The 19,874-nt window shown below is 31.6% G+C and overlaps 2 protein-coding genes across 5 annotated transcripts; both read right to left on the reverse strand.

Moving 5' to 3' along the window:
• Nucleotides 1-662: 662 nt before the first annotated feature.
• LOC116123052 (aspartic proteinase-like protein 2) lies at nucleotides 663-6,422 on the reverse strand. Its single transcript, XM_031408844.1, has 10 exons — nucleotides 5,998-6,422; nucleotides 5,441-5,570; nucleotides 5,067-5,317; nucleotides 4,738-4,965; nucleotides 3,081-3,243; nucleotides 2,804-2,877; nucleotides 2,615-2,711; nucleotides 2,063-2,123; nucleotides 1,345-1,416; nucleotides 663-1,124 (listed from the first exon to the last, which is right to left on the reverse strand). Exons 1-10 carry the CDS (start codon nucleotides 6,234-6,236, stop codon nucleotides 949-951), a joined length of 1,491 nt encoding a protein of 496 aa, XP_031264704.1. The 5' UTR covers nucleotides 6,237-6,422; the 3' UTR covers nucleotides 663-948.
• Nucleotides 6,423-14,749: 8,327 nt separating this feature from the next.
• On the reverse strand, nucleotides 14,750-18,145 carry LOC116123044. Of its 4 annotated transcripts, none has more exons than XM_031408833.1 (9): nucleotides 17,980-18,145; nucleotides 17,819-17,859; nucleotides 17,675-17,738; nucleotides 17,346-17,522; nucleotides 16,794-16,865; nucleotides 15,600-15,623; nucleotides 15,331-15,506; nucleotides 15,117-15,235; nucleotides 14,750-14,947 (listed from the first exon to the last, which is right to left on the reverse strand). In XM_031408833.1, the coding sequence occupies exons 1-8, from the start codon at nucleotides 18,106-18,108 to the stop codon at nucleotides 15,118-15,120; spliced, it is 801 nt and encodes a 266-aa protein (XP_031264693.1). In that variant the 5' UTR covers nucleotides 18,109-18,145; the 3' UTR covers nucleotides 14,750-14,947; nucleotide 15,117. The 4 variants fall into 4 exon arrangements, with proteins under 4 accessions (XP_031264693.1, XP_031264692.1, XP_031264695.1 ...); XM_031408832.1 differs by having other exon boundaries at nucleotides 17,334-17,522; XM_031408835.1 differs by lacking the exon at nucleotides 15,600-15,623.
• Nucleotides 18,146-19,874: the final 1,729 nt, after the last annotated feature.

Below are 19,874 nucleotides of genomic sequence, written 5' to 3' on the forward strand. Positions count from 1 at the left end.
GTAATTTTAATCATTTTCTCTTGAATCCACCACAATTCGTTACAATATGTCCAATTTTAGGCTAATATATATTGAAATTTTTTATGTGAGGATTAAAGGTGAGCATCTAAACACTCACTTTTGATAGTAGAGTTTGTGAAGTAAGCGTCTAGACGTTCACCTTTGTTTACACGTTAGAAATTTTAAGATATCCTCATCATATATATATTATTCTTAAAAGCATAATCCCATATATAGAAAAAATAGTTAAAATTAATTAAAAAAAAAAAAAAAAAAATGAGATGGGTGAGACTTCTTGATATAGAAAAATAATGAGATGCATGCCTGTTGTAGTTAACTTCATCCCTCTTTCTTGCTTGTTTGTATTTGGTAAAGGATTAGATTGACAGCATAAATTAAAAGAATACAATATCAACTTTATCATCTAATAATATTATCGATCCAATAACATAACAATCTATGAATAAATCAGTCTATCAAAGCTTGTAGTATACGTTTGAGTGGTACAGAACATATCAACTATCTAAAAGTAATTTGAATTCATTATCAATTCCAACGAATCTAACAAAGTTATTGATGTTTTGATCCAATGATTCAATTTCAACATTTAATTTCACGAAATTCTAACTTTGTTGCTATTAAATGAATATGATATAAAACGGTTTGAAGAAGTCAAAAGAACAGAAAGATTTTGTATAAATTGATTATGCTGTTAAACCAATGTTCCCTTATAAATCTAATTTACAACTCTTGCCAATGAAATAAATCCTAACCCTACATGGCTGATGAACATACATATATTCTAAAGAAAAATTAGCCACAATTAACACCCACAAAATTAATGACATATGGGCCTGCCCATTGCTATAATAATAAACCGGCCGGAGAATATACAACGCAAAGAAAAAAAAAAAGAAGAAAATGGTATTAGACCTCCGGCAATTCATGCTACAACAACACAAACCTGCCAAGCATCAGTATATGCAGTAGGAAAGCTATCATGTTCATTTGTATCAACTTGTGAGGTTGAGGCCGTGGTGCAGTGTCGCCGCTCAGCTGCCCTGCGTTTACATATTCACTTCTACCTGTATTTGTAGCGGTAGATACATTGACTGACATTGAACCTAGTAAAATACATGTGTAAACACATTAAATTAGGGCAACAGAGATGGACATGAACTATGCAATTTGTTTTAACATTCCACTTAAACAAATGATCAGTTAAAACATTTTCAAGTTTTCCACAAGTGATCTCCTTATAAAAAATATAGTAATGTTATGGAGTGAAAATTGCTTTTAGTTGATCAACATTTAATGCCAATTCTAGAGGTCATTGAAACTTACAATCATAGTTAGCCCATCCAATTCTTTGACCAGCCAGATCGTAGACAACAATTTTGTCTTTCAGAACTAGATCTGCAAAACAGGAGATGAACAAAGTTAGTCCCAAAAAACAAAAAGCAGGTCCAGCTTAAATATAACCAAGAAAACACAAATGGAAAGTAGGGGCCACATAAAACTTGACATGAAAATTTCTTGGTCATGCAGCTCAGAGAAATAGTTAAGATACACCAGCATAATCAAAATAAGGAAAGAGGTATTCAACATATTCCATCTCTAATGATGATTAAAGGAAAATTCTTTATTTCTTCCTTGTGGAAGATCCCGGCAACAGAGCAAACAGACAAACCAATAAGATTGACAAGAATTCTTCTTTATGGACCAGGAACAGAGCAAACATACCAACCAATGAGATTGACAACTGGCCAGTGATAGCAAGGCTGAACTACTAGAACCATATTACGAAAGGAGTTTTCTTTTTCTGAGAAAACATTTCTTTGGGGTATGCATTATGAGACAGGTCAGCTAATTTAGGTATATGGTACCAAGCAAGAAAAAATTGGAAGAGCGTTTGACAATACGTTAACATCAATAACTAGAGGTTAAACCAGAAATTTGAAGAAAGTCAGAACTCAGAAAGTTAACAGATAAACTATAGCCCAAATGAGATGAGATCTACATATGCATTAAATCAGAAACATTATTTGTGTGCTGTCAATACCTCCCAAAATTGTTTGACCCTGAATCTTTTGAAAGCCAATGCACCACACTGCAGCACCACCCTGTAACCAAAATTACCCATGTCAATTTAAGCATAAACTGTATTTATGTAGGTGTCTGGAAGGAGATCAGACTTCAACAACAACAACAACAATAATAACCTGTCTTTATCAACATGGAGGTGTTGGATTTAAGCATACACATGCCTAAACCAACATGAATTCAATGGCAATATGAAGAGAGATGAGAACAGGAGATTAAATTTTGCATGGAAACAAGAAAAAAGAGAAATAATATCAAGGTGACCACATTGAGTAGGTGAAGATGGTGCATTCAATGAACTGGTAGATGAAACTTATCAGAGAAATAATTGTGAGTTATAGCTGAAGTATATATTACATATATAAACCAAAAAATATAAATGCAACTGAATGTTACTCTTGAACAGAAACCCATCTTGTATCAATTCAGCTTCCAGGCATAGATGATAGACAGACAAATCCTCCACAATTTTTCAGAAAGAATATATATACAAACATATAAATGCACTCACAACAGAATTCTGCTGTATAAGGTAGTCTTGAGGATTTAAAACTAGGGATGCGCCTCCAGCAAAGTTGAAGCTAACTTGAGGAAATATGCCAGCAATACTGAACAGAATGTAAAATAATAATTAAGAGTTAAGGTTGTCTTAATATAATGAGCACTCAATGAAAAGAAATTATAAATCTAAATAGCAAACCTGGTGGTGACAATAAAACATTGATTTCCCTTGGAAAGAATAGAGCGTACAGGTTGCAAAACAGAACTTGTAATCTGCACAGCAAGAGCATATTATAAGTCAAACTTTGCCTGAAGTGAGTATTTGCAGTGTTTCATGATCATATTAAATTCCAGTCTATTTGCTAGGAAAAGTTAACAAACATAAAATATCCATCTTAAAATATTCAATTAAAAATATTCTAATTACTGTTCAATGTATCAAGTGGAAAACTAATAATTTCCTCACTGTAACTTACAGCATTGACAAGAGGATCATAGGCATCTGCAGTAAGGTATGCCAAAGTTGTCCCTGTATCAACTATAGTTCCTTTGTTGCTTGATGTTGCAAACACAGATGGATTAACGTCCAAAGGTTGGCCATTGACAGAAATGCTCTGCAGATTCAGATTATAATGAGGCCTGAAATTTTGAACATTCAATTGGTTAGTCAAACTTACAGCAGTCAATAATTTTAAGTTCCATATCTTCATTCATTAAAAAAGTAAGAAGATCCATATTACTAAACATGTCAGAATCAAAATGAAACTCACTCACTATAGTTGTTTACATATTTCAGAATCATAGCCAGGAATTTAATTTTCTTGTTAAAACTGCAAATGTTCAACAGACAAGCTTCGATATTTTACCCATGTTTGAAAGAGTGTCAAGGAAATTATTTTAAACCAAGCGAAATTATTATTTTACTCATACATCGATTCTGTTTGTTTGTTTCCCTGAAATAATATTGTTATTTACCATAGTTCACGATTTGTCCCCATCCCTTTCATATGAAAAAAGATAATATTTTTATTCAATTATTTCCACACAAATTTACATTATGTTTCATGCTTATATAAAGAAAATTATACACAGAAAAAAAATTATGGAAACAAGAAAGAAAGCAAATCAATAAATGGCAACAGGATGCATCTAGTCAATCAAAATCTATGGGTCCATTGCAAAGACTATGCACTAACTGTTGAAATACAAGGAGATTTATCAATATAATTATATGAATTACAGAAATAATGCCCCAGTTAGTGAAACTACAGTATCAAACAACAAAATTATGGGCCAGATTTTCCTTTATCCTTTTCTTTGACACCCTGACAAGCTACTACAAATCAATTCAATGAAAACAACATTGCAACTTATAGATGTAAACATTTGGTTAACAGATAGCAAGAGCCACAAACCTTTTGACAGAATAGAAGATGCCTAAGTGCACTATGAACTTATAGTACAGGGGCAAGCTAGAAAATAATTCGGTGAAATATGATTGTCTCAAAGCATCACATGACTGTGAAAAGAACAGAACAAGCTACAATTCCAAATAAGAGAAGATAACTTCAAAGAACCTCAACCTCACGGAAAATATATAAGCTTAAAAATGTTTTTTACAGGTGATTGGAGAGACATAATGTATCCATTGGCTTACAATTTTCTTTCACTAATCCTTTCTCCCAGCCGTCGACATAAGCTAATTCAGAACAGTTTTCATTAAAGGATCATTTGAAACAAAGATAGAAGTTCCATTTTCAAAAGCCAGACACAAAATGCAAGATGCTATTGAAATTACCAATTAAAAGTTGTTAATAAACAAGTAAGAAGAACATATTTCATCCCAACTATCTCTTCATGTTCCTTTAACCTTAAGAGCAGTTTGTAAAAAGTCATAACAGCAGTACACAGATGCATCATGTGAATATTAATAAGATGTTCAGAACTGTACAAATAAATGATATAGGTCAGTTTAAAAAGCAGCTGCTGCTACAATGTGAAAATGTCTTAAACCAAACACAAAAACCATGCTACTCATCATAATTCTATTTTTCATGACTAATAACAAAATTCTATCATGAGAAACAAATAGGAAATGAAATGTATCAATTTTTTTTAATGAAAAAAACATACTGTGATTGGACGAGTGGAGAATAAACTATATTCGGTTCCACAATCTCACCGAGGACCAATATACCCCCACCGGCACTATCTCCTTTCAAGCAGTGGGAGAACACTCTTGGTGTTAATCCTGATGAAGCAAGCTGTGAGATAACAGACATTCCCTGTTGCCCAAATCCGAAGATCCCATCCACTGCTCTATCTGATTTTGTCAAGTCCCCGGTCTGCAAGGTGCTACAGCTGTTTCACAATCGGCCAAGAAAGATTGATTTCTAAGCTCCAACCAACAAGACGAATGAATAAAACTATCATCTTAACCTCGACAGATTCATGAAGCTTACCCAAAGACAATTTGAGATGAAGAATTTGTATTCACAGAACCCTGAACAATAGTGTCTAAGTGTAACAAATCTGCTACATAATAGCCAGAAGTCCCACTGCCATCTCCGTATTGGAACGTGTAACCACACTGATTTTTCTGAGAAGAACAGACAGAATCTGCCGATGTAAGTCCTAAACTACATCTTGGGTCTGAACAAGAAACCAATGAAGCAGTTGATGAACTCTGAGGATCAAAGAAATTCAACTGAATCTGTATGAAAATCAAGCAATCCAGTTGAAAAATGTTAGCACAGAATTGGTCCAATTGATTCATGAAATTTGGCCAAATTGACAATAAATGGAAAGTTTTACATATAAAGTAATCGAAATTTACTTGGAGTCCACTGGTTCCTGGGCAACCATTGCAGGAGCTACAACTGACCCATAAAACATCACTCCCAGTATCTATCTGCACGTTAAATTCTCTTGGTGGAGAACCCAATTGCACTTTTGTGTAATAAAGCCTAAACAAACCAAAAAACAATCAGTATATAGCCAATGAAAAGACTAAATTTAATCAAATTATCGGAAAAATGGAAAGATATGAACAAGACGAAAGCCATAGCAAACAGAAAGGTAGAAAACAAAAAACCTTCAAATCTCATTGATCCATCAAATTATAATAAATCTGTATAATAAACCATCTTTCACTCAACAAACAACAAAAACATATAAAAAGAGAAAAAAAAATATCATAAACACAATTATATAACATTAAAATCTCAAGAATTAACAAACACCCACTAAACCAAAAATACCAAAAACATGAAAAAGTCGAAAAGTCAAATGCAAACCCATATTAGAAAACCAGATTATCACTAAAAACAAAAACAAACCCATTTCTCAAAATTCAACAAAAAGAAGAAACAAGTGAAAGCATAACAGAATTACCCAACAAGAAATGGATCAAAGGTCCCGGCAACAGGAAAATCAACGACCCCACCTGAAGACTGTAACAATCTACCGTGCCTCTTCCTGTCACGAGCTATAAGCTGAGCCAACTGGAGCTGGTGACTCGGCGGAATCGCTCTCTCAAGCGTTAAAGTCGTTGGAAAATGACTCAACACCGACCCCACATGAAACAACAACATAAAGGCGATCATAACTCCGAGAGAGAAAAACGCCTCCATTTATACAAGAAAGAATGTTCAAACGGAAAAGTTGAAACTGGTGTTGTGAAAACTTATGAATTTAGGAGGCAAAGATAGAAGTTGTAGTATTGTGCATTTAAAAGAGGGAGAGACAGGAGAAGAGAGAGGGGGATTTGAGAAAGAGTTGATAACACAAAAGTTTTTCGAAAATGTCAATGGATTACGTTAACGTTATATAAATAAATAAATATATATATATATATATATATTTATATGTAAATGGATGTGAATTGTGATTGTGAAGGCGACTGTGTGGAATTATTTATCTTAATGAATTGATTTTGTGTCTACTTTTTTTCCCGTGTTTTGAGAGACGAAGAGTTTCACTCTGAGCTTCCTGTTTGGTAACTACTACTTGCATTGCAGTGGCGTACTTATACGCCCTTTATTTTATTTTTATTACTACATTTTAGAAAACTGAATAAAAAATACCTCCTTTAGATTTAGCCATACACCAGGGAATCCAAGGGTTTCTAAGTGACAAATTTCCCAATTTTTTAGAATGTACCATTTTATCCTCAGATTATAATATTAAAAATAATAACTAGGAATAAAAAAATAGATTATAAATTACTTGTTACTTTTAAATTCATCAATTTTTCATTTAAATCATGATGGTGTCGTATATGTCATAATTTTTTTCCTTGTATCATTGATTGGGGAGTTTTGTAACTCCACGAAACCTTTAGTTCTTTGGAATATCACTAAACTGAAGGAGGTATGTCTGGATCCGGTCCTTTAAGAAGAGAATCTCCTTCTCCACTACTTTATTCATAACGAAAAACATTCAAATCTGTGTGAAGATTTCTTTTTGAATGGTAATTTGGGAACCTTATTATTATTTTTTTTTTCTTTTTTGGATGAAGGGATGTACGTTCAGTTTATGCACACTTCACCAATCTCTCCGATAAAAACTTCAATAATTATTCCTATTAACACCACCTCTTGATAATACATTCAAGATTTAATACAAATTAATTGATTATGTGTATTGTAAAAGTTAGTTGAAAGGTATATATTACTTAAGGAAGGGTATTGACTAGTGTTAGATTAAAATTTGAGTTATTTAATTTGAATTAATCACACAAATTGAATTACAACCACTAAACTTAGGGGGTGTTTGTCTAAGCTTATAGCTGGTCAACTTGTTTATAAGCTCAAAATTAAGTTGACCTGTTTGTTTATAACTTTTTTGAGTTTATAAGTTAGCTTATAAGAAAAAAAAAAAAGTTGGGGGGAGGTACTTTTTTTTTTTGGCTTATAAGCACTTTGCTTATAACTAGTTTGACCAAGTATATTACAACATTATTCTTGTTTAATTTTAAATTCCATAGTATGTCCTTGTTTAATGTAGTACCTTTTTTAGTAATTTTATAATAAATATACTTATAACCACATTTTACCAACACACGTCAATTACTTATCAGTCACTTATAGTACTTTAACCAAACACGTAATTGCTTAAAATTTCAAATGCTTATAAGTTACCTTTTGCTTATAAATAATTGTTACTTATAAGCTAATTTTCATAAGCTCGGACAAACATTCTTAAAATAGATTAATTAATGTTTTAATAACACTTATTTATGAAATTTATTATTTTCTCATAATTGTAATTAATCAGAAACGCGACTCGTCATGAACAAACGTAATTTATCATCTCACATCATAACATCTTTAATCAAGGGCGGGCGAGAGGGCCACCACAGGCCACAGCTTTATCAAAGAAGGGGTCCCCCAATTACCCGCCATACATCGCATCACCATTCAAACAAAAGCCAAGATCTTCCAAATTCCTCTCTTCTCTTCTCTTCTCTTTACCAGAAACCAATGCACAATTATTTCACATTTTACTTTAACTTTTCTGGTCGGCCTCTATTTTTTTTAAATAACTAAAATATATTTGCTTAATTATTAAACCATCTTTAGACGCCCACCGCTGCCCTGAGTTATCTTTTCTGCAATGACTGATTTACCCCTATAAGTTTTTTCAAATTTTCAAGTGAGTTTTGAAAAAGTAATGGAGGATATGGGTGGTATTTTGGGAAAAAAACTGGAGGTAAAAAGGAGAAAACAGGTTGAGATAGGAGAAGTGGCGTTTTCGAGATTTTGACCAGAAAAGCCGCAAGAGGAATATAAATTGAAGCATGTACTGGCTGTTACGGACGCCAGGGTACCCTACATCAACTTTTTTATAATTCATTTATTATTATTTGTGATTCCAACCATGTTACAATTATTCCATCACAAGAAAATATTTGTGCACGTTATATATCTTTTTGACTGCACATAAACAATATGATAATGATATGATAATCTCAAATATGGTTTTTTTTTATTTTACGAGAAGACATTATTAGACTCTTCATGTTAATTCTATAAAAACAATAAGAATTAGGAGGTTATAATGGACAAAAACCTAATTACAGTAACGTTATTATAATTTATTAAATGATATAAAAAATTATATTTGATAAAAAAAAAAATCCTCTTAATTATCTCATTACTGCTTGGGTTATATTAATAATAACATGATTAAGGGGATGTTTGTCTGAGTTTATAAGCTAACTTGTTTATTTATAACTTTTTTGAACTTATAAGTTGAGCTTTTAAGAAAAAAAAAAAAGTATTTGAAAAAATAATAATAATAATAATAAGTTAAAAGGGAGGTACTTTTTTTTTTTTTTTTTGGCTTATAAGCTAGTTTGACCAAGTATATTACCACATTATCCTTGTTTAATTTTAAAATTTCATAATATACTCTTGTTTAATGTAGTACCATTTTTAGTCATTTTATAATAAAATGTATTTATAAGTCATATTTTACCAAATATCATAATTGCTCAAAAAATAATCATTAACAATATATTGGGTTTGACACCAAAGTGGTGATCATCAAAACCATACTAATTTTTGTTGATTTTAAATACTCATTAACAATATATTGGGTTTGACACCAAAAACAAACATTAAGAATAAAGAGATGAAAAAGCCAAAAAGAAAAAAAAAGAAAAGGGCTTGTCTTGTAACTGTCATTAAATCTTAATTTTTGAGTGGTAAAGTAAGAACCCATTATATAGTATAATTTGAATTGACTCAAAAAGGCAGTCTATGAGTTGGTTTCTTAGCAACAAAGAGAAGAAAAGTCTTTATAACACACTCTACTCAAAACCTGGTGTTATATAACAACTATATAATAAAACGTGAGTTTTATATTATGTAAAATTACCCAAGACTACAGTCTGATCTGGCCACCACCACTGGTCGTCGTTGCCAGAATAGTACGTGATTGGCCAGATCGGTGCACGACTGATCATATTAGATTGGTTGTGCGTCGTTCTTATAATTATCGACGGTTGACAATCATTTTGGGTGGTTGGGATGTTTTGACTAATTTTTAAACTTTTATTATGATTGAGATGTTTTAGCTTAATTCTCAAACGTAGAGGGTTAAAAAAAATAGTTCAAACAATAATAATTAATAATATTGTTATTATTATAATAATATTAAAAAAGAAAGGCAATTCAGTAAAAGGATTCTCTCCTAAATTCTTTTATTTCTCTCAACCAAACATATTAATATAACATAGTCAACCATTTATTCTAGTTTAACTAAACATATTTAATAAAAATTTCTAGTAATCCTCACGGTAATCCTATTTTCTTGTTAATATAATATTCTTAGTAATACAATATTTCCTAAATCAAACGCCTTTTTAATAGTCAGTTAACCTTTTATTAAGTCAAATGACTAAAACAGTAGTACTTGGAAACAATTGTCCTTCAAAATAATAAACTGAAATCACAGGGACTAAAATAACTCCGCCAGACTGAAGAAATAAAAGATAAAAAAAGGGTAAATTCTTAGATTGACATCTAATTAGTTTAGGTTGGATTTTGTTTCCTTGAGTGGCAGTTCGGCGGATTACAGCCGTTAAAACGACGTATTATTGAGTGAAAGAGAGAGAGAATTCAGATTTCAGAATTAGGAACCAAACAAGAAATGGGGAAGGAAGCTTCCCTGTTATTATTTAAAAAGAAAAGGACAACTTTCCCTTTATATACAAACAAAACCCAAATGAGCCAAAAATGGAGTTGTTTAAAGCTTGGTTTATCTGAATAGATATCTCTACTTCCACGAAGCTGAAACTTGGTCCATGCTCTTCTATTTCGTTCCATTCATTTCATATCTTTCCATTTTATTATTTTATTTAACAGATATGAGACAGACCTGAGGAATCTGTGCCAGTTTCATGCAACATTTTATTTTTTATATTCTCTCACATTCATCAGACTGTTGAATTATTAAAAAAAAAAAAAGAAAAGGGTTTTTCAAATCTTATAATTCTCAAAGTCTGAAGCTGGCAAATATAGCCACAAGTGTGAGACACATGAGATTTGGTAATACGTCATGATCCTTAATTAATTGAATAGATAGGTATTTTGACTGTAATTTATTGTTTGTTGTACCTTCATTTACTACAGTCTTTCATTTTTTGTTTTTCCAGTAGAAGTCTATTTTGGCAGGCTGCAGCTGAATTGCTCCATGAGAACGATGGGTTTTGGGTCAACTATATATTATAGTATTCAAACATTGGTTTGCAAAATTATTTTGTTGATAAATATTTTTTATATTATTTTTTGATAATTCATTTAAATATTCTTTGACTTTAAAAGGTGAAGCCTTAATAATGTTTGTAAAATTATTTTGTTGATAAATATTTTTTATATTATTTCCTGATATTTCACTTAAATATTCTTTGACTTTAAAAGGTGAAGCTTTAATTTTTACTCTTTTATAGGAATCGTTACTTCTCTTAAAGGTAGATGAATTGACTCTATCACTTCATTATCTTTTCCTCTTATGATTTTCTACTGTTTTGTGTTTGTTTGGACATTGATTGTTTTTTTACTATCAAACCATTGGAAGAAAGGTATAAGAATTTGGTGTGTTTTCATAAAGTTGTAATAATTTCGTTGAATTAGATCTCTTTCTTTTTTGTTAAAGTTTTTGAAGAATGTTTCTCTTAATTCTTGATTATCTTTTGAATGAAAATCATTTCTTAAGAAGGTTTTATCAATATCAAATTTTTCAATAATGTTTAATTCTGGCAAATATGTCATTTGGGAATAGGTTGGAGACATTCTTTGTGATGTCTCTTCCCCATCTTGTTGGGAGGGTGTTTGAACTGAATAATAAGATTGTGGTATTGTTGAGGAATTATCAATTCCTTGAATATTTGTTTTAACCTGGCTAGGTCTAGGAGGGTATTTTACTGAACAAGAAAATCTTCTTTGTTCAAGAGGTTCTTTGGGATTTAATCTGGATGAGGATAAGTGTGAGTCATCAAAACTTATTATTGGAGGCCTACTAAACCTAATCCGAACGCTTCCATCGAAATTTTCAGTCATGTTTTCAATTTCTGTATTTTGGATTGGTTGAGCTAAAGGTTTAGGAATTCTCATTTCTAAAAGAATGACTGCGTTAGCTAATCCCCAATCCTTTGGTAAAGTTATTTGATCCCAATTGATTGTTTTAGGAACTGTTATGTTTGATCTTGTTAAATCAGTTTGAAATAACATTGTGTGGCCTTTTTGGTCATGATTAATGGCTCTAGTTTCAAAAGCTGATTACATTACTTTATATTGGATCCTATAAATGGCTGCTATAGGGATGGTTTCCGGTTTTAAGTCATAATTAAACGTTTTAATATTTAAAGTTAAAACGTCTAGTATATTTTGGTCATCTAAGCAGACTGCGAAATTAGGATAACAATTGAAATAAATTGGTCTATTGGACAGGCTGGATTCTATTGTTCATAATAGAGAATCTCTAAATCTTAGCCATATACAATCTCTTAAATAGGCAAAGATGGCAGTGTCTAAGCCTTCAATGCTTAGAGGTTTGATTCCTATTTGGACAAGTCATATATGAAGATAATTATAACTCTTTTTGTATTTTTTAACAATTTCCTTAGATAATAGTTGAGTGATTTGAGAAGAATTGTTTATCTTAAGAGTTTTTTTTTCTGTTTTAATTATGTATTTTGATTTGTTTAAAGGGTTAACTCTATTGAGACTTGATAATTTTCCTTTTTTGTAAACATCTGTTACAAAAATTTTGGGAATCTTCCATTTATTAAAATGTTTTTGTAAATCTTGAGGTCTTATGACCTGTTTATCTTTTTGTGTACAAGCATGACTTGTTTAAATTATGTTGTCATTTTGATCTATACAAATCTCTTCTTGATGAACAATTTGTTCATCTCTAGTATTTGAACTGGAAGTAGACATTGATCTAGAAAATTTTTCCATTTTGTATATTACCTATTTCTTTCCCTACAGTGGTTGATCTAAAGGACTTACAATGGTAAAATCCTATAGCCCTACACAACCCAAAATGACTCGGTACTCAAAATAATTAATAAACAAAATTTTAATAATCCTAAATCCCTGCCTCCTCCCTGGCTCTTATATCAGAGGGAACATGGTAATCAGTGTGTTTGGGTCACCTTACGTACACCTTAACTAATTATCAAGATTTATTAAATATCTTACAAAAATTCAAAAGATTAGATAACTACAATGTTATTATGATAGGTGACCTTAAGGTTTGAAACAAAGAATTTAAAGAAAGAAACAATTTACGCTAGTCCAAAAGACTAGGTCAACTAGGATTTACACTTTTGAATTCGACAAACATTTATATATAATTGATAAATTGGGAGGATTTTTATGTTTAAAAACGAGAATATTATTCATCTTGTATCATCCCAGTTTTAAAAGCCCTCTTTGGCTATTTATTATTTTTTAATGTCTATTAAGATAAGGGGATATACCTAACTTTAAATTACAGGACTTAAGAGTAGTAAACCTAAATGCAATTAACTCCACCAGAAACCTCTATCAAGAGTGAATATTTCAACATTTCAGCCATGTTGAAATAATCTTGTGAAGTTAATTCAATAATCAGGATTCATGTGTAACTATCGTATGACATAATTTTTATGATATTATATCAACATTTAGAGGTGATATTAGCAATCCAGTAAGTAACTTGTTGCGTAAGACCGTTATTATTCAAATGGAAGAAAGAAGAAAATCTGGAAGAAAAGATTATAAATTCGCCCAACCATATTGTGACATAATGACATTTGATATACATCTTTGATCTTACCTTTACTTTTGACCAACTTCAGAATTAATCTATTTTATTTAGCTTCCTATCGACTTGTCACATCATGCATTTAGATAATAAAGGCCTAGTTATAAAACTTTATATTGTTGATATATGCACATAAAACTTATCTGAAGAAAACTAGACTATATATAAATTTATTTGAGTCAATTAGAAATAAATATATTATAATGGTTTGCCACACCTATTCTCAAGTTTTATTTATGAATGAATTTGTTCCAAAAATCACGTGGAAATGAATCTTTCAACAGCTGGATGAATATTAATTGAGTTAGCTTGAGGTTTTTCTTGAGTTGATTGAGTAAAGGGCATAGGACTTCCACTAGATACACCACTTATGCTCAACTTTTCTTTTAAGGCATGGGCCTTAGGAAGGATCGTCTAAAATAATCAACGAATTAAATCTATTATCGTTTATTACAAAAGAAAACACAAGTCATTTTCTATTGAAATTAGTCAAATTACTTAGGGTTAGGTAGGATGTTCTACTCCTTTGTTTATGGAGGGAAACCAGAGATATATTTGTATTATGCATTTAAATAAAAACAGTAATGTTAAGTCCACAATCCAATCTCACAACATTTTCTCACAACTCCGACGTGATATCTCGTAATTGATCAGTTTGTAATAGACAAGTGGACCCATAATAAGCAACAACATCTTTTTATAGTAACCAATTAAGCTATCTACTCAACAAATGGCTAAAGCTTCCATGGGCAAAGTTAAACTTTGTAGCTGGTTTCTGATCTTCCATGTTATTGCTTTTATGGTTCCCTACTGGTCCTTCCCTTCAACTTTTTTCTTTTTATTTTATTAGCATTTTTTTGTTTAAAATTCTGGGTACATTGGGTTGTTCATTGTATTAGCTCCTCTTTTTTCTTGTTTAAAAGGATCTTTGTTTGAAGGAATCACTTCCAAGCCTCATAGAACAATTCAACAACTCATTTTATATCACACAAATACAAATCAGATTTATTGCCTTTCATAAAAGAGCTCTATTGTCTCCTTTTAGAGGAAAAATGTAAAAAAGAAGAGCACAACTCTAGCCTCTTACTCTGATGCCAAAAGTAGTTGGAAAAACCAAATTCAAAAAAGTCAAAGTTGGTATGTGAGGAGATCGATCCCGAAACCATTTTATTTTCACAGTATGATTATCTTCTCCAGACCCTTTACCATTCTACTTGTATGTTTTTTCATTGAAAGGCCTAATGTTATGATTGATTATTGATAATTTTCCCTAAAAATGTTACACAAAGTACTATATTTGTACCCAATGTTGAACAAAAGACAGAAATTAGAAAAAGAATTCAGAGTTTTCAAAATATTTCACTCAACTCTAAACGTAATCAGTTTTTTATTTTCTACCAGTTGCTTTTAGAAATTATAACTCAGGACCTCTTCAACAAAATGGAGTCCCCACAGAGGTTTAAATTCCCATCCTCTCATTGTGCTTAAAATACTCAAGTTATTGCCACCTTCTAGCGAATTTTCACTGCAAACAAACGCAGAGTATAAATTATGTTCTTTGACAAAAGGAAAGTTGTAAACAGAAATCTTTTCCACAGAATATACAAAACTTGACAGGACACTAAATTCTAGAGTCTTGCTTGTTGAACTCAAGATGATCTAAAAGTTAAGAATATGCTATGTGCTTTGGTTACCTCATTCCTCTTCTAAAAGGAGTGATGTACAAGAAAGAAGAGATGATAATTCCTCGGGTGTTGAAGATCCGAACCCTTGCCATCTTACTCTACCAAATTTGTCAAGAAGGAAAATATACCTGTAGGTTGACAACATTAAGAGAGCATAATTTTATAGCTAACAACTAAATTTGTCAGGCCATAACACAAATTATTAAAAACAAAGCTTCTATACCCAGTCAAAAGGTTCAGTATTTTAAGTTCTTTTCTCAAGTCATAATGGTCACCGAATGAATAAACAATCTGCCTCTGGAGCACATTCTTCCCTCCATCATTAGATTTCCTCACTGCCTTTAGAAACATCCTCTTAATTGGACTCAAACATAAGTACCAAGAGTCTATAAACGACACCTGAAAGTAGTGAAAACTTGGTTATTAAGAATTCGATACTTATATAAGTTCTAAGAATCAGTTGAATGATATCACTGGAAGCGTGATTCTTGCCATCCTCCTGTCTATAAACGGCACCTGAAAGTAGTGAAAACTTGGTTATTAAAGTTCGATACTGATATAAGTTCTAAGAATCAGTTGAATGATATCACTGGAAGCGTGATTCTTGCCATCCTCCTGTTAAGAAATATTCCCAAGAATGCTTAAGTCACACATAACTCCAGGCCATTTATTATGAATTAAATAAGACCATAATCTACCATGAATTTGTCACTTCGCTCCATAGCATTCCTCAAATTACTAAAATATAAATGTAAAATTTACATGTAGCCATATTTAAAAATAACAATTACACAAACAAACAGAATGAAATAGCCACAAAGGGAGGATAAATTTTGCAATAAAGATCACTTTCATGTACATAAAAGGCGTTAGTAATTATTAGCTAAGGGGTTAAAGCCAGCAATGGAAAAATAAGCAGATACAGCTAATGGTTTCCTATGAGGAAAAAGGCGATCTTAAAGCATCACTTACGGAGAAAAAAATTATATTTAGATCATGATGAAAATGAAAGGAAGCTGGATAAGTCGGAAATTGAAAACAAAATTAGCCTCGTAGTGACAGCAAGATACTTCACCAGGGAAGGCCTTTAAGTGAAATCTATAGGTAAAGGTAGGACTGCACTGAACTGGTAGAAAAATTGTCTAAACAGATGAACTAATAACCCCCAATCCAGCAGCCCCAACAAAAAAGATGAAAAATGAAAGAAGGAAAACAATTTCAAATAATAAATAAAAGATACTGACTTATCATGTATCCTTTTTTTTTTTTTTTTCCTTCTGTTTTAATAGTTCATAAATCTCTCAACATGTGCATGAAATTGAGAACTATGGCCAGGACGCAAATCTATGTGATAAATGCTAGGTAGGTAGCCCAAGGGGATTGGGAGCTTGGAGCTCTTACATGAAACCAAGGGTTATATCATTTGACACTGTTGGGTTTTATCACGGAAATCAATAAACTGATATAACACACATCAAAAGAGTTCAGACATACCACAAATTACTATGACAAGTTATTAAGGGCATCAAAAGAGTTACAAGCGACTATAACTGATCATAATTGATTCAATTCTTTCTCTAGAACCACAATAATGGAATACAAAATTCCGTTGTATCTTGAGCACTAAGCTAGAACTAGTAAGGAAATTCTGATCAATACCTGCATGAAATAATAAAGCAAATGTACCTGATACAGGTGAATATTTTTTGAATTGCCAAAAGCTTCAAGAAAAGGTGTGCTCCAGGAATTGACCATTGCCTGCCAACAGAGAAGACTGTTATACATAGCAGTAACAGTTGCAACAACCCTGCCTTGTAAACTAAAGTTCCAGTTGAGGTTGTCAAACTGGGATCATAAGTTAGATTTTTTTCCTTTACTATCAAGGATGGGAGGCAAATCTTCAAGTTTAGACCACACAATTTTACAAACCAAAACAAAACTAATAACAATTTATATTAGTGTATTGGAAGCAATGCTTACAAGTATAGACTATAGCTTGCAACTCAAGAAAAGGAGGTACGTCTACCTAAAAAGTCTAGTAATGTGACTCTAATCATTGATCCCTTGGTTCGACTTATAATTAGCAAATTATACGGTATATGTGACAAATTTAATCATTTTTAATAACTTTACTCTTTCCTGTTCCCCATTTCAACTCATAGTAGTTTCATTCTCTTTATTTTAACTTAAAAAGCAACAATTGTGTTTAAGGTGCATGATTGATACCTGTGAACTTGCCCGAAATGTGAGACATAGTAAGGAAGCTTTAGGGATAACTGATTTGTCAACACCAACTACATCTCCACCGGAACAGACTGGCAGCTTTAAAGTTTTACCATCCGCGTAACTAACATCCAAGTTAGGGAACTTTACAGCCGCCATTACTGGAATGATAGTTTTATTTGCCACAGCAATCTGCACAAATACCACTGCACCATCAAAACAAGAAAAAATTTCAAATTATAATTCTTTGTCCTTTTAATCTTAACTCAATAGAAATACATTAATTAGATTACATGGAATGTAAATAAGGCAAGGCTTGTTGACTACAATATGATATTTATTACCTTTCCGCCATGTTTCCTTAGCTCTTTAATGTCGCCGAAGTAATCTCTACTCATCTCTTCTTTACTGCCATAAATCACAACATAAAGTATTAATATAATTTCAATATGCTATCAACTTAAAAAAAAAAAAAAAAAAAAATTTACATCTTAGCACGCTCTTTCTCCTTTGCTTGTTTGTCCCAGAACTGCATTGAAAAAAAAGAAAAAAAGAAAAAAAAGCCCATAAGCAAGAATGTATGAAATGAAAATATAGACGTAGCGATTACGAAAACAAAAATACATTGACAAGAAAAGAAGGAAAGTACTTGCTGGATGAAGAGGGTTGAGGATTGCTGAGGAGGAAGACAAAAGAGATTGTGTTCATAGCTGAAGAATTGGTTTGAAGTGAGTATGGAGGTTCTTGTTTGTTTTATGAATCGATTGATTCTGAACATCTTTGACCCGATTTCTCTCAATTCAACCGTAAGAACAAACGAGTGAACTTGTGTTGTGAAGGTCGGCAGAAGCAGTAAAAACGAAACGAAAGGATCGGTTCATGCGACCGGTGTGGCATGGCCCAAGCCCACCTCTTTGTTTTTATGTTGATCCATCCAATTTGATAAAAGCCCAGGAGATATGTGTACTGGGCTTATGGATCTTTGGATTAATAGATCTCATTGAATCCGTCCATGATTATTTCTCAATTACAATACGAAAAGTTTAGTCTCAATTAAATTGATCAATATCTATATTACTAGATACATTTATTTTATATTAAAAAAGTCTCTTTAAATCTCCTTTTAATATCGAAAATAGCTTTGTTTAATTAGATTTTTCTGTTTGCACTATTTTTTTTTCCAATTTCAAATTTAATTAGGTTTTTTGTTTACTCATTTTTTCTTCAATTTCAATCTTAATTAGGGTTTTTGTTTACACAATTTTTCAATTTCAAACTTAATTAAATTTTTTTATTTTTATAACCCTTTTTTTCAAGTTCAAATTAGAAACTTATTTTTCTTTCTTTAGATTCAATTTCTTCCCCTTGTGTATTTATTTTCTCCATAACTTTAGTAAAATATTTTCATCAAACAAAGAAATATTTGAAACTAAAAAAAAAAAAAAAAAAGGGTTCAATTATTCAAAAAAAAAAATTAGAGCATGGATTTATGTAAAAATTAAAGGTTAAAAATTAAAAAAAAAAAAAAATATAGAGTATGAACTTATTTAAAATTATTATGATATTTCTAGTATTTTTCATTAAGGTTAAAATTGTTAATATATATATAAGTGAAAAATACTAACCAATTTGATGGGGGCTAAGAATCAATGCCCTTACAATATTCATGTGATTATGTCTATCATAGTGGAGAATAGGGTTGGATCCCGCACTTGGTCAATATCAATTCATGGATACATGTCTAACTTGTTCTAAGTTCTAACTATGAAATATGAATATTATGATTATGACTAATCACTAAAATTACACCAATCACTTAAGACGATTCAATCAATCAATTTTTTGATTGAGTGTAATTATATTATTGTGATTGACAATCACCCAAAATCACTCAATCAATCAATTTCTTGATTTAGTGTAATTACATTATTTTGTTTCCTTATTGTATAACTGAACTTTTGTATGAAAATAATGTGAAGCCAAAACTGAGTCATTTCATTTAAGTTCATTGGTGTAATTCTAGCCGTCAGATCAAGACAGATCCAAGGGCTGATATTTACTGAGATGGGCATATATAAAAAGAAGCAACAGTGGTGTGAATAGACGGCACGTTTTTGTTAATCCAAAAATTAGGGTTCATGAGAGAAAAAAAATTAGAGAGCAACTAGGGTTGAGTATTTTCTGGATCTTTCTGGGTATAATTTGCATAGATTAGAAAGAGGGTTGCGTTTCCTTCGTGAGGCTAGTTTTTATCCACTGTTTCTTGCAGATTATTGAGAGATTCTTGAGCGAATAGGCCTAGGTTGAGGGTTGATCTGTTTTGGCAGATTTGTATGATTGTCTTCTTGTAATCGTTGGATATTCTTTTAGTGCTGTGAGTATCCGTATTTCGGAGCTCAACGTGGATGTATTCTATCCAAGATTGGATAGACGAACCACGGTAAATTTTGTGCCTTGATTCTTGTGTGTGTGGTCTTTTGATCTTGAATCTTGTTTGTGTTTGTTTGTGTTGTGAATTGGTTAATTAGGCTTAGGTTATAACAG

This window comes from Pistacia vera, unplaced genomic scaffold (assembly GCF_008641045.1).
Source record: "Pistacia vera cultivar Batoury unplaced genomic scaffold, PisVer_v2 Contig14, whole genome shotgun sequence".
NCBI classification, from domain to species: Eukaryota; Viridiplantae; Streptophyta; class Magnoliopsida; order Sapindales; family Anacardiaceae; genus Pistacia; species Pistacia vera.

Bases quoted from the DNA above. Each gene is read 5' to 3' on its own strand.
- LOC116123052 (XM_031408844.1), bottom strand. From the start codon at position 6,236: ATGGAGGCGTTTTTCTCTCTCGGAGTTATGATCGCCTTTATGTTGTTG. The intron at 2,878-3,080 runs GTAAGTTACAGT...CTTGCTGTGCAG, and splicing joins ATGATCCTCTTGTCAATGCT to ATTACAAGTTCTGTTTTGCA. The intron at 1,125-1,344 runs GTAAGTTTCAAT...GTATTTTACTAG, and splicing joins TGGATGGGCTAACTATGATT to GTTCAATGTCAGTCAATGTA.
- LOC116123044 (XM_031408832.1), bottom strand. From the start codon at position 18,108: ATGTTCAGAATCAATCGATTCATAAAACAAACAAGAACCTCCATACTC. The intron at 17,523-17,674 runs GTAATAAATATC...GTATTTGTGCAG, and splicing joins TAAGGAAACATGGCGGAAAG to ATTGCTGTGGCAAATAAAAC. The intron at 15,624-16,793 runs GTACATTTGCTT...CACTACTTTCAG, and splicing joins AAAATATTCACCTGTATCAG to GTGCCGTTTATAGACAGGAG.